Source organism: Micromys minutus, assembly GCF_963924665.1.
Source record: "Micromys minutus genome assembly, chromosome: 8".
Taxonomy (NCBI): Eukaryota; Metazoa; Chordata; class Mammalia; order Rodentia; family Muridae; genus Micromys; species Micromys minutus.
Genome location: NC_137977.1, coordinates 25,159,498 through 25,186,075, shown reverse-complemented (window position 1 = coordinate 25,186,075; position 26,578 = coordinate 25,159,498). Strand labels below are relative to the sequence as shown.

At 49.4% G+C, this 26,578-nt stretch overlaps 1 protein-coding gene across 2 annotated transcripts; it reads left to right on the top strand.

Annotated features, from left to right (window-relative positions):
* Positions 1 to 256: 256 nt before the first annotated feature.
* On the top strand, positions 257 to 26,239 carry ARAP3 (ArfGAP with RhoGAP domain, ankyrin repeat and PH domain 3). Of its 2 annotated transcripts, XM_080920201.1 has the most exons (33): positions 257 to 800; positions 2,405 to 2,942; positions 3,048 to 3,109; positions 3,207 to 3,318; positions 7,402 to 7,593; positions 7,739 to 7,808; positions 8,010 to 8,130; positions 8,211 to 8,395; positions 8,479 to 8,585; positions 9,031 to 9,230; positions 9,336 to 9,421; positions 9,565 to 9,747; positions 9,906 to 10,041; positions 10,650 to 10,766; positions 11,187 to 11,334; positions 11,431 to 11,533; positions 13,560 to 13,779; positions 14,410 to 14,473; positions 14,681 to 14,844; positions 16,945 to 17,157; positions 17,776 to 17,881; positions 18,814 to 18,961; positions 19,238 to 19,306; positions 20,608 to 20,682; positions 20,762 to 20,876; positions 22,813 to 22,941; positions 23,022 to 23,155; positions 23,387 to 23,469; positions 23,564 to 23,599; positions 24,240 to 24,303; positions 24,415 to 24,552; positions 24,782 to 24,820; positions 25,233 to 26,239. In XM_080920201.1, exons 2-33 carry the CDS (start codon positions 2,422 to 2,424, stop codon positions 25,710 to 25,712), a joined length of 4,620 nt encoding a protein of 1,539 aa, XP_080776327.1. In that variant the 5' UTR covers positions 257 to 800; positions 2,405 to 2,421; the 3' UTR covers positions 25,713 to 26,239. The 2 variants fall into 2 exon arrangements, with proteins under 2 accessions (XP_080776327.1, XP_080776328.1); XM_080920202.1 differs by lacking the exons at positions 24,415 to 24,552; positions 24,782 to 24,820; positions 25,233 to 26,239 and having other exon boundaries at positions 24,201 to 24,286.
* Positions 26,240 to 26,578: the final 339 nt, after the last annotated feature.

The window sequence follows — 26,578 nt, the reverse complement described above, 5'->3', positions numbered from 1 at the left end:
CGGCCCTGCTCTGAGGGGGAAGGAAGTATCTCTGGGGGCTCTTGGGGACAGGCTTCAGTGCTGGAGCTCTTGCAAATTCCTCAGGGAGGGGAGAGAAGCACCTCCCCACCGCCCACCCTGTTCCAGCAAGTGTCAGGTGGGAAAGTTGAAAACAGAGGCTTTTCCCATGCGTGAAAAGGTCCAAGCATGTTTGCCTACCGTGCTTGCGCCAGAGAGGCAGGCTCGATTTGGAAGACTCAAGAAAAGAAACCTAAGCTGGGAGCTTGGGGCAGCAGAAGCCGTGAGCCCTCTTTGCCGGGCTTCAGCACAAAGGGGCGGGGCCTCAGCACAGAGGAGTTTTCAGCTTTGCCCTTTCTGCTCTCCTCGCCCATTTAACTGGGTACTTGAGTCCAGTGGGTGCGGAAGAGGGGCTCAGAAGGCTTCAGGCCCCATACCTGCCCCACCTCGGCAGAACCGGGTGCAAAGGTCCTCTGACACGTTCTTTCTTTCTCCGTTTCTACTCTCTACTCCTACCTCTGACTTGACCCTGCATCTTAATGCCTTTCCCAGACGTTTCTGAGTCCCAACCTTTCGTTCTGGGAGAAAGCAGAGTACAAGTCCCTGATAAGCAAAAGCGGTTGGGTTAAGGGGCCCAAACCACCTGAAGGCGGGCGCTTGCACAAGGAGCAGCGAGCCATCGAGCCGTCGGGGCGGAGCCGGGTTCTCGGGGGAGGGCTGCGGGGAGGCGGTGCTGGCACGGCCGGACCCCCAGCCTCGGACAGGACAGCCGGCACCCTGAAGCTGACGGAGGCCACAGCGAGGTGAGGATCCCGAGCGCTCGGGCCCAGCTTCTCAGACTCCACCCCATCACCTCCTCCGGGAGGACCTCCGTGGGTTCCCAGGGCCCCTCAGTGTCGTCTCCCTACTCCTCCTCTCCTTCCTCTTTGCCGCGAACCCGCCCCTCTTTATTGCCAAACCTCTACCCCCTACCTTCTTGCCTTCCCTCAAGCCCAATGCCCTGCTTGGTCCGGCTCCCGCATCTGCCACCTCTATCCCTCAAGCACCTCCAGCTCCCAGACAGTGTTTGAGCCCAGAATGAGTCACCAAGAGAATGGAATCTGACTTAGGGCCCAGAGGCTTAACGTCTCAGACGGACTTGGGTATGGGACAGAGTCAGTAGGAGAGCAACAGGGATGGGCACAGTTGGGAATAAAGCTCGACAACAGGGGGGAGGGGAGGGTCAGTGCCACAGTTAGAACTTAAGACTTGGTTAGAAATTGGGGCCTGACAAATTTCATAATATTGAGCAAATAAGGGGTTGGGGGTGGGGCAAAGGTGAATTTAGAAAGGAGGTAGGGACAAGGACAGGACAGAGCCGAAAACTCTGGGAGAGCTGAATCTGAGATGGACCCAGGGTATGGAGCAGGATTAGACTAGGCTGGCCCCGTGGGGCAGGACTATGGAGACCTAATCACAAGAGTAGGGAAAGGCAGGCCCATAAGGATGGTTTGAATAAAGTGTGCGTGTGTGTGTGTGTGTGTGTGTGTGTGTGTGTGTGTGTTTACGATGCAGAGTTAGAGCTTGTGTCTCTCTGTGTGTGGGTGTGCGTCTTCACACAGCTGAGTGTGTGTTTGTGTATGTCTTCACACAACTGAGTCTGGGTGTGTGTTGTGTGCACATGTGTGGACACATGTGTACATGCATATATGTGGCTAGGGAACAAAGAACACCTTGGACTGTCTCTTCCCTTCAGGTACTCATTTGTATGGCCAGATTCTCCACCCATCTCTCTTTTCTTGGTGGCCTCTGCTCAGACCAGGACCCCACACATTGGGACTAGTTGGGGCCCTCTGGGCAGCCTAACCACAGCAGGCAGGATGTGGGGGTGGCCAGGCTAGATGGACAGGAAGGAAGTCTGAGGAGAGACAATAGGTGGAAGGGGAGGAGGGACTGGGAATGTCCAGGATTAGGATGTCCACCCTGAACCTCTGCCCTGGAAACCAGTGTGAGTGGAATCTATTTCCCCTCCTCCTCTGGTCTGCCCCTCTCCTCTCTTACGCTGCAGCTTGATCTGGTCACCTCGGTGGCCCCTGCTTCTCCACCTCCTCACCCTGCCCTGCCTGTAGCATTCTGATATCTCGTTCTCTGTTCAGTGAGCTGAGTGCACAGAAAGCAGAGCCAGAGCTCAGAGGCAGGCACTTGGGGACCAGCACTACCATAGCTTGCTCTGAGCATAGGCCTCTGTTTCCTCAGTTCCTGTCAGGAACTTATGTTCTGGGATGGCTCTGTCCCCAGATCACAGTCTTTGGGCATGCTTCTTTGAAAGAAATCTGGAGGCTGGTCCAGCTGTCCTGGCCTCAGACTTTGTGGTAGGGAATGGGGAATCTCAACCTGAGCCCTCCCTTCACCCTGAACCTCCCCCCAGCAATGGCCTGAGAGCCCATGGCTGCCCCTCAGGACCTGGACATCGCTGTGTGGTTGGCTGCGGTGCATCTGGAGCAGTATGCAGACACTTTCCGACGGCATGGCCTAGCTACAGCTGGTGCAGCCCGACGCCTGGGCCACGAGGAGCTGAAGCATTTGGGCATCAGTGCTACTGGACACCGGAAACGCATCTTGCGCCTGTTGAAGGCAGGCTCTGCTGAGGGTTTCCTGGATTCTCAGTTGGATAGTACCATGGAGCCAACTCCCAGCCCAGCCCCTGATGCCCAACCCCCCAAACCTGTGCCTAAGCCCAGGACCGTGTTTGGGCTCAGCAACCCTGCTACGGCCCAAAGGCCTGGACTGAGTCCAATCTTCTGGAATCCAGAAGTATCCAGAAACTCAGAGTGTACACAGAGGTCCTCTCCTCTTCTTCCGTCTTCCTCTGAACAGCCTTCTGTCCTGAATACGATGGAGATGATGCCCAATGCCGTCTACTTTGGCTTGGACTTAAGAGGTCAGGGGCCGGCAGCTCAGGACCTGTGAGTTGGTTTTCTACCTAGGGGTCTGATGCTGAGGAGAGGAAGAGATCAACAGGGCATGAGGGATATCCTTCTCTCTGAATAACCAACAGAATTTCCTTTCAGGACTCCAGACAGTTCCCAGGCAACTGTTCCAACCCCTGCCTTCAGGCCCACAACAGGCACAGGTAGATGGGTTGCTGGAGGAATTGTGGCCACCCTGCATCTCAGACGCTCACACTTAACCCCTCTTTCTTTTCAACACCCCTCCCCTCACCCTGACAGTGCACATCATGGATCCTGGTTGCCTGTACTACGGTGTCCAGCCTGTGGGGGTCCCAGGAGCCCCTGACAGAAGAGACGGCAGAGCTGTCTGTCAGGAAAGGGCTGAGCACAGGTAAGTACTTGGAGGGGTAGTGGTGGAAAGATGAAGAAAGCATAGGGAGCAGTTGAGTTAACCATGGTGGCTATGTTGGTAGTTCCTCATCCAATACACGTTGAGCATTCATTCCCTCAATGGCTGGCAGGCACTCAAGGTGTGGGACATATGTAACTGTCCCTTGCTCCCTGGCAGCTTGTGAATAAACAAGGGGGACAGACCACAAGAGAAGCACACAAGCAAATAGACAAATAATTAAAATTCAAAAGTCCATCTTCCCAGTCAGCAAACAGGGTTGCATGGTTCCATGCTCAAAGTTGGTAGTTTTTCAAGACAGGGTTTCTCTGTGTAGCCCTGACTGGCCTGGAGCTCACTCTGCAGACCAGGCTGGCCTTAAATTCGGAGAGCCACCGTCTCTGCCTCCCAAGTGCAAGGACTAAAGGCCGGTGCCACCACCCAACAATAGTTACATTTATGCAGTACAGTTGAACAGGTTTAAAGAACTGGGGGTGGGGGATGGTAACGGATGGTAACTTCAGTTATTAGACCATTAAAAACAACAACACACAAAAACGGGGCTGGGGAGACAGCTCAATGGGTAAAGCATGTGGACTTGAGTTCAGGACTACCATTGAGAAGCCAGGCAGCAGCATGGGCTTAGAACCTCAGGGCCAGAAGAGTGAGCGGGCCGATTCCTGGAACTCTATGGTCAGTCATTCTAGTTGAATCGATGAACTCCAGGTAAAGAACAACCGAAGAAGATACCCAACATTAATCTCTAGGCTGCACGAGACAGCACACTCACAGAGACATGCACATAGGTATACAATGGAGGGAGAGGAAAGAGAAAGGGGAGGGAGGGAGTAGGGAGGAAGAGAGAGGAAGAAGAAGGAGGAAGGAACATTGAGAATAACATTTGGGCAAAATGTTGAAAGACCTGAATTGAAGAATTGGCTATGGAGAGTTCTGGAGACAGTGTATCCTAAGCAGAGGGGAGGTTGGAACAGAGCCCCCGGGGAGATGGAGTGCAGTGGGAAGGGAGGGGTGTGGCTGATGGCAGAGGTAAAGAGACCGGTGGATAGGATTTGTAGGGATGGTCACTGTTACTCGTAGTGACACAGGAAGCTGCTGGAAGGCTTTGACTTATATTGTGAAAGGATCCCTCTGTTTGCTGAGAATGCTGTGGGAGCAAAACATGGCGGAGCAGGAGATCTAGGGGAGGGGCCACGGTGTGGAGTTGGTGAGGAGCGGCTGCAGCTTGAGGGTAAAGAGTCGTGTTATGCTGCTGTCTGAGAGGAAAATAGCAGCCAGACATTATCTTTGAGGGCTTCTGCATGAGCTTCTGCTGTCCCGAATGGTAACCACTAACCACACGTGATTACCAAGCATGTGAGGCATGCTGGTCTGCCTTGAGAGGAGCTGGAAATGTAAAACATCTGCCGGAGCTCACTGCCAAAGACAATACTCTAAAGAAACACAACATATATGGACAAAATGATCTTAGTCATTTTTTCCCGGGCATGCGGGATGTATGTCTATGTGGGTATATGTTTGTGCACAGGAGCACGTGGCCATGCGTGCATGTGTGGGTGCTCAGGATCACATCAGTTATTATTTTCCACCTTTTTTTTTTTTTTTGGAGATGATTTTCTCACTGAACCTGGAGTTAACTATTGGGCTGCATTGGGCAGCAGTTGAGCCCTAGGGATTAACCCACCTTTGCTTCTCATTGTTGGCCTACAGCCATCCCACATGGTTGCCTGGCTTTTCATGTGTGCTGGCGATCAAAACTCACATTGTTCCGTTCATGTAACGAGTACTTTATCTGCTGAGCCAGCCTCTATTTTGGTGATTTTTACATTGATTACATACTGAAATGTTGTTTTGGCTATATTGGTGTGTATAAAATATGGGCTGCTAAAATTAATTATTTTTTAAAACATAAAAATGATTTTATGTGTAATGAATGTTTTGGCTGCATGACAATTGTGCTTGGCTGCATGAACATTTGTGTAGCACTTGCATGCCTGTTGTTAACAGTGGCCAGAAGATGGTGTTGGATCCTCTGGGGCTATTGATAATTGTGAGCCACCGTATGGGTACTTGGGAATCAAACCTTGTCCTCTGCAAGAGCAGCCAGTGCTCTTGACCAAATCTAGAGTGAAGATTTGGAATGACAGTTAATGGTAGAAGTAGAGATGACTGAACCATCACTCCAGCTTCAATATTTCTTTTAAAAGACATTGCTAAATTACATATGTAGTCCTTGATTTCTATTGGACAGTGTGGTCCTGAGCACATGCGAGTTCATGGAGTTGCGATCTGAGCCAGGAGACTGGCCAGGAACTCGGCTTCAGATACAAAATTGAGATGTCTAGTGTATCCAAGAGACAATAAGAAATATGACTGCTGATCATATCTGCCTATTGTTTGGGTGGGCTATCTGAGCCTGGGATTTCAACATGGAAATTGTTAGTATTTAGAGGGAGTGTAGGGGAGAAGAGGACCCAGCCCAGAGTCTCTGTGTCTTCCTACATTTAGAGGTTTGGGGAAGAGGAAGAATCGTTAAACAGACTGAGCCAAAATAGCCAGAGAAGGAGAAGGAGAGCTAGGAGAAGATGATGTCATTGAAGCCAAGGGCACAGGAGGAGGGAGAGGCCGACTGTGCCCGGTTGCTGAGCAGTCTGCTGCTGCTTAGTAAGCTGGGACTGAGAAATGACCTCTGAAACTATGGAGTCTCAGAGGACCCTGACTAGGAGTGGAAGGGAAGGCAGGGGGTGGTGGGCACACACCTTGAATCCCAGCACTTGGGAGGCAGAGACAGGCAGATCTCTGTAAGGTCGAGGCCAGCCCTGTCTACAGAACAAAACTCCAGGACAGCCAGGATCAAGCAGAGAAACTGTGTCTCAAAAAACCAAAGAAACAAAACAAAATCAACAAAAATCCCTAACCCAACCCAACGCAACCCAAACAAACAAATGAAAAGGGAGAGAAGCCAGGCACCTTTAATCCTAGCACCAGGAGGTAAAGACAGGTGGATCTCTGTGAGTTTGAGGCCAGCCTGGTCTACATAGCTAGTTCTAGAATAGACAAGGCTACACAAAGAAACCCTGTCTCAAAAAGAGGGGGTGGGGTGGGGAGAGTATCAGAAGGAACAGAATCAAGCTTTGGAATACAGTTAATGGTAGAAGGAGAGGTGAAGCAAACAGTTGTTCTGTGGAATGTTGGATGTGTCTGTATGTGCATAAGAACAATTTGGTGGAGAGGTGTACGGAGGGGAAGTGAGAAGAGATGCAGTGATGTCTTTGTGTAGGTGAGAGTTGTGGGATCTGGAGCACAGAGGAGAGTCTGGCTTTAGACAGGTGTTTATCACAGTCACAGGAGGTAGGCAGAGTATGTGTGTGAAACTGGATTGATCTGATGCTGTGAGCCTGTGGGGTTCTTGTCTGATTGCTTCAGTTTCTCAGAGCAATAAGAATCAAACAGGTAGAGTAGTGGTTCTCCACCTGAGCTGTACCATAACCTGGGAACTTTTAAAACTACAGGTACCTGGCATTAACTCTCAGCCCATGCATAGGAATCTGCGTTTCTCCTAACCGAGTAGAGCATTATTGAGTGGTTTCATGTAGAGGAATGCAATAGCTTCATTTGCATTTTTCAAGCACCGGTGGCTTTGAGAGAACGGACTGTGGGAGGGAGGACAGGATTGACCAGGGGACCAGGGGGGCAATTTGCTTCACACTGATAAGAACTGATGGAAACTAATTCAGGGAGAGAAAGCCAAGAACATTTTGGAGAGCAGCAACTGTGATGTATGTCGATGAGCTATGAGCAGCAATGGCAGGAAGGCACTTGCCCATCTCTCACACTTCCAGAGAGTGTGACATTTTCCCAGTAAAACCCCAAGCACACTCAGGAGCAAGTTTCATGACAACCTTTTGGGTTGCTAGCTTCTCTACCCCATTTATTTACAAAGCAAACCTCGCACCTGCCAGACGTGATATTGGTGTTATAGGCAGGGGTGACAAACTTACCGAGAGATTGTAGAGGGCACTTGGTTTGACTTGTGTTCCTTCCTCTTGCACCCATAATGCTCTGCAGACAGGATCTGGAGACACGAGAGGATGCTGGTTATGCCAGCCTCGAGCTACCTGGGGACTCCATTCTTTCGCTACCCACCCAGGATGCAGAGACCAGTGATGACCTTATTTCACCCTATGCCAGCTTCTCCTCCACGGCAGATCGTCCCGTGCCTCTACTCAGTGGCTGGCTGGACAAGCTCTCACCTCAGGGGTAGGTAGGGCTGCTGGGAGAGGCAGGGAAGGGTAGGGAAGGGGAAAGGGATGAGAGGTAGGGGACAGGTTCTAGGCCTTGTGATTGATTGCCCACAGCCTATGTTCCCAAACACTCAACTGATCTCAGTGTCTTCCTTCTTCAGAAACTATGTGTTCCAGAGACGTTTTGTGCAGTTCAACGGAAGGAGCCTGATGTACTTTGGCAGTGACAAGGTAGGGGACTGGAGCTGTTACATGGATACCAGAGAGAGAAAGATAGGAGGGACTAAGAGAGGCTGAGGACTAGGACTGGAAGCCCACCACAGAAGGATGGCCACAGCTGCCCGATGTCAGAATCTTGTATACTGATCTCATGAAAGTTCAGTGCCTGTAGCTCAGTCCCTGTCCCCATGGGTCACTGGGTTTTCTTTCCAGGACCCCTTCCCCAAAGGTGTGATCCCTCTGACTGCCATCGACATGACCCGAAGCAGCAAGGACAACAAATTCCAGGTCATTACCGGCCAGAGAGTATTTGTATTCCGCACAGAGAGTGAGGGTGAGGGTCAGAGCCCGCTGGGTTAGGGTAGGGGGGAGGCTAGGTTAGCATACGCCGGGCTGACCTGTCCTCCTCACCAGCTCAGCGTGACATATGGTGCTCCACACTGCAATCCTGCCTGAAGGAGCAACGCCTCCTGGGAAACCCCCGACCCCCTCACCCACCACGACCCCTCCGCACGGGCATGTTAGAGTTGCGTGGACACAAGGCCAAGGTGTTTGCTGCCTTGATCCCTGGAGAACTGGCTCTGTACAAGAGTGAACAGGTAAAGAGGGCTGGGCAGGGGCTGGTGAGCCTGGCTGGGCCATTCTGGAATCTCACCATGTTGTGTGCCCCTGACTCTGCTAGGCCTTCTCTCTGGGCATTGGGATCTGCTTCATCGAACTGCAAGGCTGCAGTGTCCGGGAGATCAAGAGTCGAAGCTTCGATCTGCTCACACCCCATCGCTGCTTCAGGTGGGGCCTAGACTGGTGGAAAGCAAGGGTACAGTCTTTTCAAGGGAGATCACAAAGGTGTCGCGGGCTGGAGGCTTCTTCAAACAGATATCAATGGGGATAAAAGAAGAGGTGGTGAGATTCAGTGAGCAAGGTCAAGATGTCAGGAAAAGAAGGTGATGTAGCTAGAGTTGCATGCACAAAATCCTGAGTTTGATCCCTAGCACTGCATAAATCAGGCATAGTAGTGTATGTTTCTAATCCCAACACTAGGAGTCAGAGGATGAGAAATTTAAAGTAACCTTCAACCATATAACAAGTTTGAGGTCAACCTGAGAGAGATGAAACCTGATAACAATTTTAAAAAAAAGCTCAGAAGTGTCTTCTAGTAGCTCTGGTAGGAATGACCATTGGGTTAGGATGTGGTGGGAGGTCCATGCCCATGGACCGGCTGTCCACCCCTCAGCTTCACAGCCGAGTCTGGGGGGGCTCGACAGAGCTGGGCGGCCGCTCTGCAAGAAGCAGTAACCGAGACCCTGTCTGACTACGAGGTGGCTGAGAAGGTCTGGTCAAACCCAGCAAACCGGCATTGTGCGGACTGCAGGGCCTCCCGGCCAGATTGGGCTGCTGTCAACCTGGGGGTAGTCATCTGCAAGCAGTGTGCAGGTGAGAGGTGGGCCTCAAACACCAAAGGGAATGAGAGGTACTGGAGCTGGGGGACTTGGGACAGGATTCCGAGTTCTCTGCCACATGGCTTTCGTGTTCTAACAGGTCAGCACCGGGCCCTGGGCTCTGGGATCTCCAAGGTGCAGAGCCTGAAACTGGACACAAGTGTCTGGAGTAATGAGATAGTGCAGGTGAGGAATCTGGGGAAAGAGGAGTGGTAAGGAGGAATGGACAGGGAACATCCAAAAGTATACTCTGGGTCCAGCTTGGGCACTAGGCCATTTGGAGACCCTTGTGTTCTGGTAACTCATCTTTTTCTCTTACGATTCTGTAGTTGTTCATTGTCCTGGGAAATGATCGTGCCAATTGCTTCTGGGCAGGGGCACTACCCCCAGGTGAAGGGCTGCATCCAGATTCAGCCCCTGGCCCTCGAGGAGAGTTCATCTCCCGAAAGTATAAGCTGGGTCTCTTCCGGAAGCCCCGCCCTGGGCATCCAGATCACAGCCAGCTTCTACAGGTAGGATGGACAGGTTGGTGTCATGGGAGCCAGGGGTGCAGTCTGCATTGGAATGCCTAGAAATGGGTGGTAAAGGCTGCATTTGGTGACAAAAGACTGTTCCTGGAGGAGCTCTTAGATTGTGTATGAGACTAATGGAGACTTTTCTTTCCCTACAGGCACTGTGTGCAGCTATGGCAGGACCCAACCTGCTAAAGAACATGACCCAGCTCCTCTGTGTTGAAGCTTCTGAGGGAGAGGAACCCTTGTCCCCTTCAGCCCTCAATGGCAGCTTGCTTAGCCTTCTACCTTCAGGTCATCCTCCCAAGTAACCCCTCTCTCCCCCTAGGAGAACTCAGCCCCAACTTGTGACTTACTTCTTTCAAGGGGACACCACTACCTCACTGTCATATCTGTTGCAATGACAGGCTTGTCAGTTTCTCAACCCCTCAGAATTCCTGAGGTCAAAGGGTGACTGATGAGGGCCTGAGGTCACTGCCTGTAGTAGTCAGGATGTGCCCAGGTGTTAGTGTCTTACCATTCCGACAGCATCAACCTGGAGGACCAGTCTCATCTTCCTGGGGACATTCTTATTGCTTAAATGAGTGGTTGGTCTAATGATATTGGCTCTCATTTGTCAGGCCAGATAGGCCAAGACACTTAACAGATGGCCACTCTCAGAAGTGTCCAACTAGAGCTGTCTGGTTGGGGGGCTGGTGGAGAAAAAAGTAGACAAGCAGTGGAGCTAGATGCTACTCTATGTCCCTCTTCCAGTCTGTGTGGTCAGGGGCTCATCCTCATTTGGATGGATTCCCTGCTGTGGGTGAAGTTAGACCCCATGGCCTGGTTCTATTGGATGTATTTTCCAAAGGAGTCACGCCATCCATACACGGTCCTCACCTGATCACTTCTTCCCCTTGCAGACTCCTCCCCCGGAGTATACAACGAGGTGGTGGTGCCAGCCACTTACAGAGGTTTCTTATACTGTGGTCCCATCAGCAACAAGGCTGGAGCTCCGCCCCTGCGAAGGGGCCGGGATGGTGAGCTGGAGCCAGAGGATGGGAGGGGACAGGGGTAGAGAGCAGGTTAGGTGTGAGTGCCCTGTAGAGAGACAGGAGGACAAAGCTGGCATAGCAAAGTGCCCTGCAGTGAGCTGGGATGCTGGGGATGAGAGAGGGACAAGATCAGGTCACAGCCCTAGATGACAGCTAAGAGATTCTGCTCTTAAATCAGAAAGTCTGGGTCAAGTATCCTCTCTGCTCCTTCCTCATGCTGCACAGATGGCAAGCCTCAGTTTTCCCATCTGCAGAGCAACACTCAATATAGACCCATTTGGTAGAGTTGCTGTGAAGGTTCTGTAGTCTCAACCATAGGAAGAAGGCTTGACATGAAGTGAGTATGGGGGAGAGGGACTGTGACAATGGGGAGGATGACAGCTCCTCCATTTCTTTTCTACTTAGCTCCTCCCCGTCTGTGGTGTGTGCTGGGAGCTGCCCTGGAAATGTTTGCATCAGAGAGCAGTCCGGAACCCCTTAGCCTTCTCCAGCCCCAGGATGTTGTATGTCTGGGTGTAAGCCCCCCGCCTGCTGATCCAGGTGACCTTGACAGGTGACACTCCTCTTCTCCATCCCTGATCTTGATAGTGCCAGCCTGGTAGTCCCCTCATTGTCCCCTGTTGTCCTCCTGACCTGGTCTTCTCTACAGGTTCCCCTTTTCCTTTGAACTCATCCTCACTGGGGGGAGAATCCAGCATTTTGCCACGGATGGAGCAGATGGTCTAGAGGCCTGGATCAGTGCAGTGGGCAAGGTGAGAAGGCAAGACCTTCCAGCAGCTCACGAAGCTCATCTCTGTCTCCTCCCAGCATGTTCTAGTCCACTACCACGCAGAGTTGGCTGAAAACTTACTCTGTGCCAAGCTCTGTCTTAAGAAAGGCCCACTCAATAACTCATTTAGTTTTCACGACCACCTTTGGAGGTATTTTTTTTTCTGATTTAAAAATTTTATTTTTATTTTATGTGCATTGGTGTTTTGCCTGCACATTTGTCTGTGTGATGGTGTCAGAGAGACCCTGGAACTAGAGTTACAGACAACCGTGAGCTGCCATGTGAATGCTGGGATTTGAACCTGGGTCCTCTGGAAGAGCAGCCAGCGCTCTTAACTCCAACAGGCAAAAGCTCCTTTGTGTGTGTGTGTGTGTGTGTGTGTGTGTGTGTGTGCTCGCTTTAATGAAATAGGGTCTTGCTATGTAGCCCTGGCTAACATGGGACTAGCTACAAAGATGAGCCTGGCCTCAGACTTTAAGTAATCCTCCTGCTTCTGTCTCCTGCACCGAGCACGGGGATTTGAGGCACACGCTGTCTTGGCCAGCCATAGCCACTTTCATATAGCGTACCTTCTCCATACTTGGAAGAGTCAATCTCTGAGTCTTAGCCTCCCTTCCTGAAAGTAAAAAGTTTAGGCTCAGAGCCAGACATCCTGAGATCTGAGTCCTACAACTTAGCCCTGGGAGCTCTTCCACGTCTGCAGAGTGGGTGTGAACTCACTAGGGATGAGGTTTGGGTGACATCTGAAGCCCACACACAGTAAGCCCTCTCTGTCTGTGGGCGTTGCAGTAATGGCGGTGGTGATGCTGCTGATGACGACAATCTCCCCCATCCTAAAACAGCTCTTCTCTCAGTTCTGTTCACCTTCACCTTTTTACCCCGGCGTGCCTTCCTTTCCTGCTGACAACTTCTCAGAAGTTGTGTTCAGCCTGCTGCTCCTCCTTAACCCTATGGCTGCCTTCCCTGTCTAGACTCTCCTAAGCTGCTACCCTGAATATCTCATGCTCGGAGGCCAGGAGCCACTTTCTGCCACAGGTGTGACAGTCCTCTCACTGTGCTGGAGTCTCTTGATTATTTGTTCCAATCCATGATAGGATATGTACAGAACTCAAGAGGAAGCATGTCGAATCTTTCATAGCAATTTGGCAGAATGATTTAGTTTGTCACACCTAATTATACAAGTTAAGGGCTTGGAGGTCTCTTAGTATAGATTTTACATTTATTTATTTTACTTTAAATATATAAATGTTTGGCCTGTATGTATGTTTGTATGCATGTAGGTATGTATACGTGTACATATGTATGCATACACTGTACATGCACACTGCCCACACAGGTCAGAATTGGCCATCAGATTCCCTGGAACTGGAGTTGAGGATGATCCTGGGCCGCCATGTGGGTGCTGGGAATTGAACCTGGGTCCTCTACAAGAGTAACAAGTGCTCTGGAACACTGAGCCATCTCCCTAGCTCCTGTCTTTGTCTGCTCATCTTCATTTCCTAATAGTTAATTTTTCTATTATGATTTTTAGCGAAAGTATCGGTGACAGGTCAGAGCTTTTCGAAGACAAAAATCAAAAAATAATAGCGCCCCCTAGTTTGTTTGTCTTTTTAAACCCATGCAGTTGGAACAGAATTACTTTTAGTGGGACTCCAAAGCTTCCCTTTTTCCATAGTGTTCTGCCGGGAAGGTTGCCCAACCATGGCGGTTCTTCAGTAGTACATGTTTGCTGTTTCCTTTCTTTCCCACCTTGCTTAGGGAGCAGGGAAGCCACGCAGGGGTCCCCTGTACACTGGAGCAGGAATGAATTTCTTCGTGCCTTCTGCTCCTCTCCCTGGTCTCGCCCCTCCCTCTTCCCTCCCCCCACACCTCTCCCTGGGTCTCTCTCCCAGTCCCCCCCCCCCAGTTCCTTCCCCTTTCCTGTGCCCTCTCATTCTCACTTGTTTCCCCGACTCCTTGTCTTCCCCACATCTTCCCTCCCCACCCCTGTTTGCCCTCTGTTTCCACAGTGGTTTTCCCCGCTCAGCTGTCACCAGCTGCTGGGCCCTGGGCTGCTGCGGATGGGTCGCCTGTCGCTACGGTCCCCCTCCCACGCAGGCCTGGCCCCCGGTCTCTGGCTGTCAGGGTTCGGCCTCCTTCGCGGTGATCATCTCTTCCTGTGTCCAGCGCCTGGCCCTGGTCCCCCTGCTCCCGAGGACATGGTGCATCTACGGCGGCTGCAGGAGATCAGTGAGCAGGGGTGTGACAGGGCTGAAGGGTGGCCTGGGGCAAAGGCGAGACTGGACCTTTTTAATTTGGAGATTCTCGTGGGAAAGAGAAGAATGTAATCAGATACAAGTCATGAAGTGAAACTGCCTAGATTTAGACAGTGTTTCCATCAGCTCCTAGCTGTGTGTCACTCACGGAGTTACTCCATGTTTCCATGCCTTTTTTTTTTTTTTAATCTTGGACAACAATAGTAAGACCTTCCTCCAAGGGGTGGGGTTCAAATAAAGAAATTCACAAAACTGTTAATCATGGAACCTGGCAGGAGGTAACTTGTACATACTCAAAAAAAAGTTATTTGCTGACTGGGGACTAGGAGGAGGGACTATGCCTCTTCACTGCTGTCTTCTAAAAGAGGAACATTTTAGAACAATGCTGTAGGACCTGGGTTTTAGCTCAGCTTTGCTATTTTATAGCAAACGATGGAAGGCAAAGTATTTAACTTCTGAGCAGTCTTGTGTAGCACAGGTGTAGCAGCGCGTAGCTCACTAGTGGAACACGGTTAGGCTATTTGCTAACGGGCATCTACATACCTTAACTGCCTAAGAGTTTTCACTGTGATGATGTTGATAATGTTCAAGGATTCTTCTACAGGTGTGGTCTCTGCGGCTGACACTCCAGACAAAAAGGAGCATTTGGTCCTCGTAGAGACAGGAAGGTAATGTTCTATACCTGTGACTCTTTGAACCCAGTTCCTCTCACCCTTGCTTCCTCAAAGTTGCTTCCTCCATTAGGAAACCATCTGGGCTTGGTGTTGCTGCCCCCTGCTGGTAACTCTGAAAAGTCACCTCCATGTACTTCTCTGATCTCCTGTCTTCTGTCTGATCTCCTGTCTGGCTCTTAACTCAGGCTTCTCGGGTCTCAGGACCCTGTATTTGCAGGGGGAAGGCAGGCTAGACTTTGCAGCATGGAACACGGCCATTGGAGGTGCCGCCGGAGGGGGTGGCACGGGTCTGCAGGAGCAGCAGATGAGTCGGGGAGACATCCCTATCATTGTGGATGCTTGCATTAGTTTTGTCACGCAGCACGGTGAGTAGGCACAGGTTGACACAGGGCTAGTGGGAGGGGGTTGGAGAAGCCAGGGTGTGTGTGTGTGTGTGTGTGTGTGTGTGTGTGAATTACCTGAGAAATGATGCTAGTTGACCATGTGACCTTAGTTCCCTCATCTATAAAATGGAACCAGTGTGACAGTAAAATGGGGTATGTCAAACAATGAATACAGGGCCTGGTAGGCTGTCCCTGTTCAGAGGTGACACTGGCATAAAGAGTGGGAGGAATACAAGATATGTGAGGATACAACCATGTCGTGGACTGGGAGGAGGCACCTGTGAGGCCAGATTCCCGAAGGTCTGAATAGAATAACTGTATGGAGCAGAGACTGTCTAGAATAAAGGGTCAGCGACTGCAAGATGCCTGCTGAATGCCTTGTGGAGCCTGGCCCAATGAATCTACATTCCTAATATATATTTATTCTTCAGACACATTAGAAGAGGACATCAGATCCCATTACAGATGGTTATGAGCCACCATGTGGTTGCTGGGAATTGAACTCAGGACCTCTGGAAGAGCAGTCAGTGTTCTTACCCACTGAGCCATCTCTCCTGCTCACCTTAAGAATTCTTTTTTTAGGAGGCTGGATATTAAAAAAGAAAACTCATAGAAAACCAAGGAGGTTACAGGTCCTGGGTTCAATTCCCAGCACCAAAACCAACTGAGGAAACAAGCAAAAGCAAACAAAAAACAATTAGGCCTGCTGGTACGGGCCTGAAATCACCACTTCTTGGTCATTGGAGGCAGAAGGAGTCTCGGTTCAAGGCCAGCACAAGCAACTTAGTGAGACCTTATCTGAAAATAGAAAATAGGCGGGGGCAGCATGTGCCTTTGATCTGAGCTTTAGGGAAGTGGAGGCAGTCTGGTCTACAGAGAGGATAGCCAAAGCTACACAGAGAAATTCGATTACGGGTGTCGATTACGGGTAGGGTTTTTACTAGGCATGTAAGAAGCCCTGGGTTTAATACTCAATACAAAAAAGAGAGAGAGAGAAAAAAAGACTCTTTTATGACCATATTGCCTGGTTGTATTTTACCAGTCACAGGCAATGTCAGCGGCTAACGACACTCTTCCCACCCGCCAGTGGCCTCATTTAGTGATGTCACCAGTCTCTGGATCCTTATTTAAGCTTCCTAGCATTTATTTGAGGAATTCAGTCTGAAGCCTTACAAGAAGGCCCTGGGATGGGCACGATTTTCCCTCCAAGGTTTTGATAGACATCGGTTCAGGTGCTAGCATGTGGCTGTCAGGAGGTGGTACTGAAGAAGGAAGATCCTGCGAGGCTCAGAGACTACTGGGAAGATGTGTATTGAGAAAACAAATATCATCAGCTCTAGTTATTTGCAGGAGTTATGATCTATAAAGCCACTGTAAACACTTAATTGTTGAATACAGAATCTCAGTATCTCTCCCTAGGGAGAGGCAGGATTAGAGTCCCCTGAACTTCTAGGCACAATTTTTTTTTTTAATCAACCAATCTGAAAGGAAAAAGGAAACCCAAAAAACACTACCACAAACAACAAAAAGCTTGTTCGGTGTGTTTTGTCATCTAAAGGCAGTTTCTCTAAGGTATATGGTTGATTCATTGACTCTCAACTCAAGGCAAGATCCGCCCAGGATGTGCAAGGGCCTGGTTTTCATCCCTAGTTCCTCAAAAACAGAAAACAAAACCCCCAAGCCCCCCCCAAAAGGTATTTGTTTATAATCTGAGACCTTAGCTGGGAACGTGTGTATGGGAAAAGGACTGACTTTTTCCTTCACTCTGTATATGCTCACATTACCGCATAGGCACCAGAAGTACACATGGCCCTCTGTGTCAATTAAATGTAGAAAATGTGAAAAATATTATAGTGACTATGTATACCTTTTTCTCAGTCTTTACATTGTATTCAGTATTAGAAGTAGTCCAGAGGTGATATATGTAGGGTTCTATATGAATCCATCATTTTATATAAGAAATTTAAGTATCCATGGATTCTGTTAGCAGCCACAAACCTGGGGAGGGTCCTAAAGGGGCTGCTGGGTGGGTTGTGTACTGTCTTCATTGGACACTGAACAGAGACTGCTGGTTGTTTTCAGGGCTTCGGCTAGAAGGTGTATATCGGAAAGGAGGTGCTCGGGCCCGCAGCCTACGACTCTTGGCTGAGTTTAGGCGGGATGCCCGGTCAGTGAAGCTTAGACCACGAGAACACTTTGTAGAAGATGTTACTGACACACTCAAACGCTTCTTTCGAGAGCTTGACGATCCCGTGACCTCTGCTAGGTTGCTGCCGCGATGGAGAGAAGCTGCAGGTACGTCCAGGACTCATCCTGGATCTCGTGTTCCTCCGTCAGTATCCACAAAGTTCTCTTGTGGAGCTGGAGAGCCCTTTCCCCAACATCCCCTATCCTGGTGATCATCGAGAAACTTGGCTTAGGGAATGTTCTATTTGCTTTCTATTGTATGATTGATGAACATCATGACCAAAAGCAACATGGAGAGGAAAGGATTTCGTTGGCTTAGCACTTCTGCCTCACAATCTATCACTGAGAAAGGCCAGGGCAGAAACTCAAGCAGGAACCATGGAGAACTGCTTTCTGACTTGCTCCTCATGGCTAGCTCAGTCTTCTTTCTTACATCCGCTCATGGATGGCCATCCTCAGTGCACTTGGCCCCTCCCACATCAATCATCAATAAAGAAAATGCCCCAACAGACCCAGGCCAGTCTGATGGAGACAATTCCTCAATTGAGGTTCTCTCTTCCCTGGTGACTCTAGTTTTGTGTCAAGTTGACAAAAACTGACCTTCATAGGGAGGTCGAAGGCAGAAAGAGACACATCCATCCTGGGTTTGTGTCTCAAAATATCCCTGCCCTTTGCACCCACTCTCTCTTCCTGGTTCCTCTTCAACCCTCCTCCCTGTGTCCCTAGAGCTACCCCAGAAGAATCAGCGCCTGGAGAAGTACAAAGAAGTGATTAGCTGCCTGCCTCGAGTCAACCGCCGAACACTGGCCACCCTCATTGGGCATCTGTATCGGTCAGTATAGGAGGTTCGCCTCCTTTCCTGAGCCTTCATCACTTCAAACCAATGCCACAACGTCATTAATCAGTTACTGTCACTAATAGCTATTGTGTGAGGGTGTTGTAGCTAGAGGTTCAGAAAATGGGTTTGAGGACCATATAAACTTAGGTTTTAATCTGGCTCTCCCACACTAGCCATGGAACTTTACCCTTGGTCTGCTTGCTTTCAAAAGGGAGGTGATATAATGAAGTTTCTACCTGATAGGCTGTAGGCAAATAAAATGAAATAATCCATGTGAAACTCTTAGTATAGCACATGGTATGTTATAAACTTCAGAAACAATTAGAAATAAATGTAATTTATTTTTATTAGTCTATGCCAAAGAGTAAAAAGTTGGCTCTAAGAAATAAAGATTATTAAGGTGTTGACCCCTTTAGTCTATTAGGAGGAAGGGTTTATGATGTGGGGTGCATGCCTGGTTATGTTGCATTGGTAACACAGTCTTATAGAGGATTGCCAAAAACAGGACCATTACCAAACCCAGTTCCTTGCCCGGGTGTCCAAATAAAAGTCTGTAAGGTGTGAAGTCACATCCATTCATTTATGTGTGTCATATAGCTTCTTTTGCAGTACAGCAGCTGATCTGTGAAGTTACAAGAGAGTACGTGGCCTGAAGGTTTAAAATATTTATGGCCTATCCTTTACATAAAAATGATGGATGAGTTTACGTAAGAACTCTAGTAATGATCAGCCACACCTTAGCTGTGTCTGTGAGTCTGAGAGTCAAAGCTCCATGGGACCAGTACCATCTAATCCACTGGCATATAGCCCACACTTAGTCTAGTACCTGGCTACAGTAGAGGTGCAGTAAATGTCTTTCTAATGGGTGTGTTGGTGAAGTGTGAGCATGAGCTGGACTCGTGAGTCTGGTGTCTCTTTCTCTTCAGGGTGCAGAAGTGTGCAGCTCTAAACCAGATGTGCACGCGGAACCTGGCCCTACTCTTTGCACCCAGTGTGTTCCAGACAGACGGGCGGGGAGAGCATGAGGTTCGGGTACTGCAGGAGCTCATCAATGGCTACATCTCTGTCTTTGATGTAAGACTTCCTTGAAGCTGCCGTAAACCCCTCTCCCCCACCCCTGTGGACTCAGAGTCTAGACCCTTATCCCGAAAGCCTTGTTCTATGCCTGCATTGGTAGCTTCCTCCCCGACTTCTGGGTTTCCTTCTCTAACAACCTGAACCTCAACATCTTCTCGTTATTGATCCCTGGCTCTTCAGGCCTCCAGTCCTCTTATCTAGTTGCACCTTGTCCTTGATATCTGCTTCCCTCTTTCCCTAGCAGCCCCTGAAATATTTTTGGTCCTTTTGCAGATTGACTCAGACCAGGCGGCTCAGATTGATTTGGAGGTCAGTCTCATTACCACCTGGAAGGATGTGCAGGTAACATGCCCTAATGCTAGACTGCTGAGTGGGGCTGAAGGGATATCACATGGGACATGCATCCTCTGTTCACTAAAGGAAGCTTCCTTTCAGCCTGTCTCCTTGCACATTGACCCTTGGCTCTTTGGTGGACAGGGGAATCCCCAGGAGGGAAGTGTTTTAGGTAGTGTGCTTAACATTTATCCCACTATGGGGGATTCTTCAGCACATCTTTCTCAGTGATGCTGAATATTAAACCCAGGGCCTCACACAGCCTAGGTGAGCATTCCATCATTGAGATACATACCCAGCACCCCATTTCTAAGCACAGACTATCTCAGGAAAGCCAGGTGTGGTAGCTCATGCCTGTAACCCTAGTGCCTGGGCTGTGTGGATCAAGAGATCATCTACATAGAGCTCCGGAGGCCAAGGATGGAAATGAAGTTTAGATAAAGTGTTTGCCTAGAATGCATGAAGCCCTTAGATGGATCCCCAGAACCACACAAAAACCTGGCATGGTGGCAGCACATTCCTGTAATCCCAGCAGTTAGAAGGCAGAAGCAGAAAGATCCAAAGTTTAAGGTCAGGGTTGGAAAGATGGCTCAGTGATTAAGAGCACTGGCTGTTCTTCCAGAGGATCTGGGTTCAATTCCCAGAATTCATATGGCAGCTCACAACTGTTCATAACTCCAGTTCCAGACACAAGTGCAGGCAAAATATCAATGTATATTTAAAATAAGAAATAAATAATTAAAAAATTTAAGGTCATCCTCAGCTACATAAGAAGCTGGGCCAGACTGGGTCTATATGAAACCCTGCCTCAAAGTTCAAGGCCAGTCTGAGACCTTGGGGAGTATGGGGTGGGGCAGGAAGAGTATTGTATAAAATACAATCTTAAATACTGCTGAGGAATCCGCAGTTCCAGGCACCCCTTATCTCATTTTAGTACGACTCATCTCAGTAATGTGGATAGTTTCTCCCGATAAAGAACTGTGGCCTTTCCTTCCTTATCACAGTAGATTATAGTAGAGGTGTGGAAGAGAAGATTCCTTATCACAGTAGATTATAGTAGGGGAGTGGTAGGGAAGGGGCACAGAGAATCTTGACTGAAAACCTCTTCCTGAAGCTTCTGCATTGCACTGTGTGAGGTGGTACCATATGCATCTAAGCATGCAGTTCCTTTAATCTTGGAGTTTTTTCCAAGGCCCAAGTCAGTTGCTAGTGGGGGCCGGAAGGAGATCTTTGCTGGGGGAGGTACATAGGAGGCATTCTTCCATTTTGGTATATTTGTAATTTTCCTGTCCTCCTTTATCTGCCCTCAGTTGTCCCAGGCTGGAGACCTCATCATGGAGGTTTATATAGAACAGCAGCTCCCAGACAATTGTGTCACCTTAAAGGTCAGTGTTAAGGGATCTGGAGTGGGGGAGAGCAGGAGCAATGCCCTAATGGGTGTGGGTCCTCTTGTCTGTATGCTAGGTGTCCCCAACACTGACTGCTGAGGAGCTGACTAACCAGGTGCTGGAGATGCGAGGGGCAGCATCAGGGACAGACTTGTGGGTGACCTTTGAAATTCTTGAACATGGAGAGCTTGGTGAGTATGATCACACATTTGTGTGTGTGGACACATGACCAAGGCCCATCAGTCACTTCTCTGTTAGCAAATGTAACGGACATTTTACTAGTCCACTCATCCACACAAGGTGTTCATGCTGTGAGTGAATTCCTTTTCTTTATCCTCTTCCCTTGGCTTCAGCAAAGGTTTCCTCTATCTCGAAGGGGCCTCCTTTCTCCCTTTTGCCATGATTGAAGCGTTAGAAGGGCTAGGAATCAATCCTGGGCCTTTTCTTCTTTTCTACCTGCATTCTTCCCCATTGCTTTAAATACCTAACTGACATCCAAATTCATCCCAGTGGGCTGGAAACGTACTATGAGGATCAGGCTAGTCTTGGACTTATGGAAATCTGCCTGCTTCTTTCTCCCAAGTGCTGGGACAACAGGTATACACTAGCATGCCTGGCTAACTGCCCAAATGTTTATCTCTGGTTCAGATCTCTCCTCTGCACTCTGGAAGTACATATCCAATTGCCCACTTGACACCTCCTCTTCTCACACTCTCTTCCTAGGCCCCTCCTATAAAATTCAGGCTATTTTCTAGTTTTCTTTTTCAACAAATAGTACCATGGTTCACTCAGTTATTAAGTCCAGAATCCTACACCCACCGCTCTTCATATTCGACCCACCAATTAATTAGTCGTGTTGACAGCCCTCACGTCAACCATTCTTCTCCGTCTCTGTCATTTCCCTGTCCTACTCACAGTCACCATTATCTTTCTGCCACCCAACACGAACCACTGAAATGCATGGTTCTAGACAGGGAACAGTTGGACAGGGTTCCATTCTTGCTTCTCTACAATCTAGTTTCCGAAGAGCAGCCAAAGGAACATTTCAAGCATAAACCAGATCACGTTGTCACTACAGTTAAAACCGTCTAATGGGTTCCTAGGCCTGCAAAGCCTTGCCTGTGTGGTTGTTGCTTGTCTCTCAGCCATCATCTCACTTCAGCTGTCATCTGACCTGTCTCTTTGCCAGAGCACAGTGTACCCTCTCTCCACCATGAGGACTGAACATAGGTGTTGAGAATGAAAGGCAAGCATGCACCACTAAGTTGCACACATCCCCATTCTGGTCACACTTGCTGTTTAGAACCCCCAGGAACAATTTCTTGACTCCTAGCATCTGTTCTTACATTTTTTGCCCTATGTATGTGGGCTACGATGGTGCACACCTGTAATCACCACAGTAGGGAGGCAGAGGCAATTGGAGGACAGTCTGCTCTGTATGGAGTTTCAGGCCAACCAGAGCTACAGTGAGACATGGTCTCAAAACAAAGAAATATCCCAAAACCAAATTTAAAAAAATCAACAAAAAAGATCATCTATGATCTTAGGTACAGCTTGCTTTGCCTAATCTTTCAAATAGATTGATGAGCCTCATCTACAAATGCAGCTCCTAACAGGCCTTGCCTAACTAGCCTACCTTACTTGTTCACCTGATTTTTTTTCTTTGAGCCTTTGTTTCTCCATGTGTCTCTTAAATATTATTTATTTCAAAGTGATTATTGGTGGCTAGAAAAATGGCCTAGTGGTTGAAAGTGCCTACTGAACTGTCTTGCAGAGGACCAGAAATTGGTTCCAAGTCCCCATATTGGGAAGTTTACAAACTGCCTATAATTCTAGGTTCCAGGAAAGCAACACACACACATACACACACACCTTTAATTCATTATTGGTCCCTGTTTTGCTGCTTTACTTAACTGTCTACTGTTGGCTCCTTCATTACGCTGTAGCAGGTCTATGCATCATTCTCATCATTGCATCCCAGGGACAGCATGGTACCTGGTATAGCACCAGGGGCTGTGGTTAGATAAGTGTATGAATGAATGAATGGATGAACTAGTGGGAGGTGAGACAGGGCCTTCTGGCTTTGGCTAGTTTTTTATTATTAACTGCCTCAACATTTCCCTCCAGAGAGGCCACTGCACCCCAAAGAAAAGGTTCTAGAACAGGCCTTGCAGTGGTGCCAGCTTCCAGAGCCCTGCTCAGCCTCTCTGCTTCTGAGAAAAGTCTCTATGGCGCATGCTGGCTGCCTCTTCACAGGTGAGCCTCCTCCATTAGCTCAGCATTTCCTGGGCCCCTCTCCCGAGAGTCCCCACCCAGCATTGCTCTTCTGTGTCCAGGAGTCCGTCGTGAGAGCCCACGGGTGGGGCTGCTACGGTGTCGTGAGGAGCCACCTCGGTTGCTGGGAAGCCGTTTCCAGGAGAGGTTCTTTTTGGTGCGTGGCCGATACCTGCTGCTACTCAAGGAGAAGAAGGTGATGCCCTGGGGCTAAAGGGGTGGGTGCTGGGTGGACAGTCAGGCATCAGGAGCTGTAACTGTACCAACCCCCGACCGCACAGCCTGTAGTCTCACCAATCTTGTTGCTTCCCTGATGTTGACTTTTCTTATTCTATGATCACACGCCCAGTGCACCTGTGACTTCTTGATTTTCCTAACTGTGGTATTCTTGTAAATCTCAACCCACTGCCTCTGCTCATGTCCTCAGAGCTCTAAGCCAGAACGAGAGTGGTCTCTGGAAGGTGCCAAGGTCTACCTGGGAATCCGCAAGAAGTTAAAACCTCCAACACTGTGAGCTTTCCTCCCGGGTCCTGACCTAGGGCTTTCTTGCTGTCACCTCCCTAGCTTTTAGTTTCCCTAACTATTGGTCCTCTTTGCCTTTCAGGTGGGGTTTCACTTTGATATTGGAAAAGATGCACCTGTGAGTACCTCCTAGCTAGCTTCTTCTCTGCCTTTACCCTACTCCTTGTCTGTCCATCCATCTGACCATCTGACCACATGTGTGTGTTTGTATGTGTGTGCTCATGCACGTGGAGATCAGAGGTCAGCTTCAAGTGTCATTCATTATGACCTGGGGTCTGCCAGTTAGATTAGGCTGCCTGTCTCATCCCAAGTACTGGGATAATAGGTATTAGCCACCACGCTAGCTTCAGCTTTTCTTTTCTTTTTCAATTAAAAAATAATGTGTATGGGTTGTTTTGCCTGAATTTATTATCTGTGTACCATGTGTAGGTCTGGTGCCCACAGAGGCATTAGATTGCCTGAAACTTGGATTCTAGATGGTTATGAGCCACCATGTGGGTGATGGGAGTTGAACCCAGGCCCTCTGGAAGAACAGCCAGTGCTCTAAACCACGGAGCCATCTCTCTAGTGTTCCCCCCACCTTTGACACAGGTGTTGAGGATCCAACTCCGACCCCTATGCTTGTATGACAAGCACTTTATACCTACTGAGATCGCTCCCTAGCTCTGGCCTGTCCTCTCCCTTTACTGTCTCCTCTGTTCCTCCATGCTCACTGCTAGGACTCCTTCAGTTTCCTGAATCACTCTGTTCGCCCACAGCTGTCTGTCCTGTACTGATGAGGAGGAGATGTGGGACTGGACCACAAGCATCCTTAAAGCCCAGGTGAGGAGAAGGAAGAAGCTGGAGGCTGGGCTTCTGGTGCCTCTGGGGTCCAGCCACAACCCCCTAGTGCCACACAGGTCCACTAGTGCCAACAGCTCACTCTCTCCCCAGCACGATGACCAGCAGTCGGTGGTTTTGCGTCATCGTTCTTCCTCTGACCTTGCCCGGCAGAAGTTTGGCACTATGCCCTTGCTGCCCATCCGAGGGGATGACAGTGGAGCCACCCTACTCTCTGCCAATCAGACCCTGGTGAGACCCTATCCCCAGCATGTCCTAAACATCTGCTCCCTGCCCTTACTTACCCTTGTCCTATTGCAGGAGGAAACAGTGTGCCTGTATGCCAGATGCCCCACCCACTCACCACGCTCCTCTTGTCCCCAGTCTCTGTGCCCTCACTTCCTACCAGCATCTCCTGTTTGCTAGGTCTCACTTTGTCTCTGTCTCTCTTTCCCTTCATCCCCACTCTACCTGGGTCCAGCGGCGACTACACAACCGGAGGACCTTGTCCATGTTCTTTGTGAGTATTGTGCTTGCTCTGGCTGTGTGTCTGCCAGCCCCGTGTGTGTCCTGTGCTGCCCACACCCTGGTGTGCTCCATGTCTGTTATGATGCCGGCCATCAGTGCATGCATATATGCAGAGGACAGTGAGGAGGGATATGCTGAGGAAAGGAGAAAGTAATCACAAATAGAAGAAAAGGGGTTAAGCGAATGCATTCAGGAGCCAAATAGATCAATTCAAGCCTCATCAACTACCATTTCACTTCATCAACTATTGCATCTCATTCCCCTGTAGCATGACCCACTGGTACAGGTTGTCGTGACATCATATATGTCAAGTATTTCATAGTGTCTGACTCAAGGAAGAACATGACCAAGGATTAATAACACAGTGACATTGTGCCCACCCTTACTATTCCATTTCTGTCCAGCCAATGAAGTCATCCCAGGGCTCTGTGGAGGAGCAAGAAGAGCTGGAGGAGCCTGTGTATGAAGAGCCAGTATATGAGGAGGTCGGGGCCTTCCCTGAGCTTACCCAGGACACAACCTTCTCTTCCACATGGGAGTGGTCGACCAAGTCAGACACACCCCTTACCAGCCAGAGGTCCTTTGACCAAACCCCCCTCTCCAAGGCAAGCATGTTGGGCCAGGAGGAGAGGATACCCGAGCCTCCTCCAGGACCCCCTTCAAAAAGCAGTCCTCAGGCACGAGGGTCCCTAGAGGAACAGCTGCTCCAGGAGCTCAACAACCTCATCCTGAGGAAAGGAGAACCTGCCACATGTCCAGAAAGTCCTTCCCAGCCCACCGGTCCCCAATCCCCCAACCCCACCAGCCTTCCAACACAGACACCCAGCTTACCCACCCCAAACCCCTGCACTTCCGATCTACCCTCCAGCCAGCCCCTCACATGACGGCAGGGCCTGCAGTTGAGGAGGTAACCAGAGAAGCCAGGTTCTCACCCGTGGTAGACAACCGCTGGCAGCTCTTTTTGCCCTGGATGGATGACTCTGGAATCCAGTATGGTACCCCGGAAGGAGCACTGGTCTGAGAGCCCTGGAAACTGTGTGTCTCAGGGAAGATCATGGCCCCTCTCTGGGCCCAGCTCATTAGTCTATAGTATGAAGTCACTAAAATAAAGAGAGGGGTGAGCACAAACTGTTTCTGAGCTAGGAGCCCTGATTTTTCCCTTCAATAGAGGCAGCTCCTGCTTTATATATTTGATATAGAGGTTCAGGGAGAGCTTTGTGGCATAAGAATGGTTTTACTGCATTAGAGAAAAGTGTAAGTTTGGAAGCTAGAGATATGCATGCTATCCAAATCTATGTTATTCCACTTCCTATGTGCTGGAACTGCCTCGAGGCCCTAGAGTGGGGTGGCCGATTGGGGTTCGGCGCTGGGGCAAAGGGGAGTCTAAAAGGAATGGGTGACTATTAATAAACTTCGGAACCAAAAGGCCATTGTTTTTCAACAACATTCATTCATTCAACAAGTACGCATTGAGCACCTAATTGGTGCCGCAAAGTCAGGTGATAAGACGTGAACAAATCAAACAGGGTCCTTGCTCTTCCAAAGCCTACAGAAAGGAAACTAAATAAATACACGTGTCAATCAGAGGCCAGGTGAGTTTAGTACTTTGAAGAAACTAAACTCAGTGACAGCTTGAGATACTATGGGTGTGGCCTTTACACTGGGTGGGTGGGTGAGAGCCTCTGAGGAGCAGAAACAATGGCAAGGAGCTGATAAGGGAGTGAGTTCTCTACAGCAGGAGAGGGCAGGG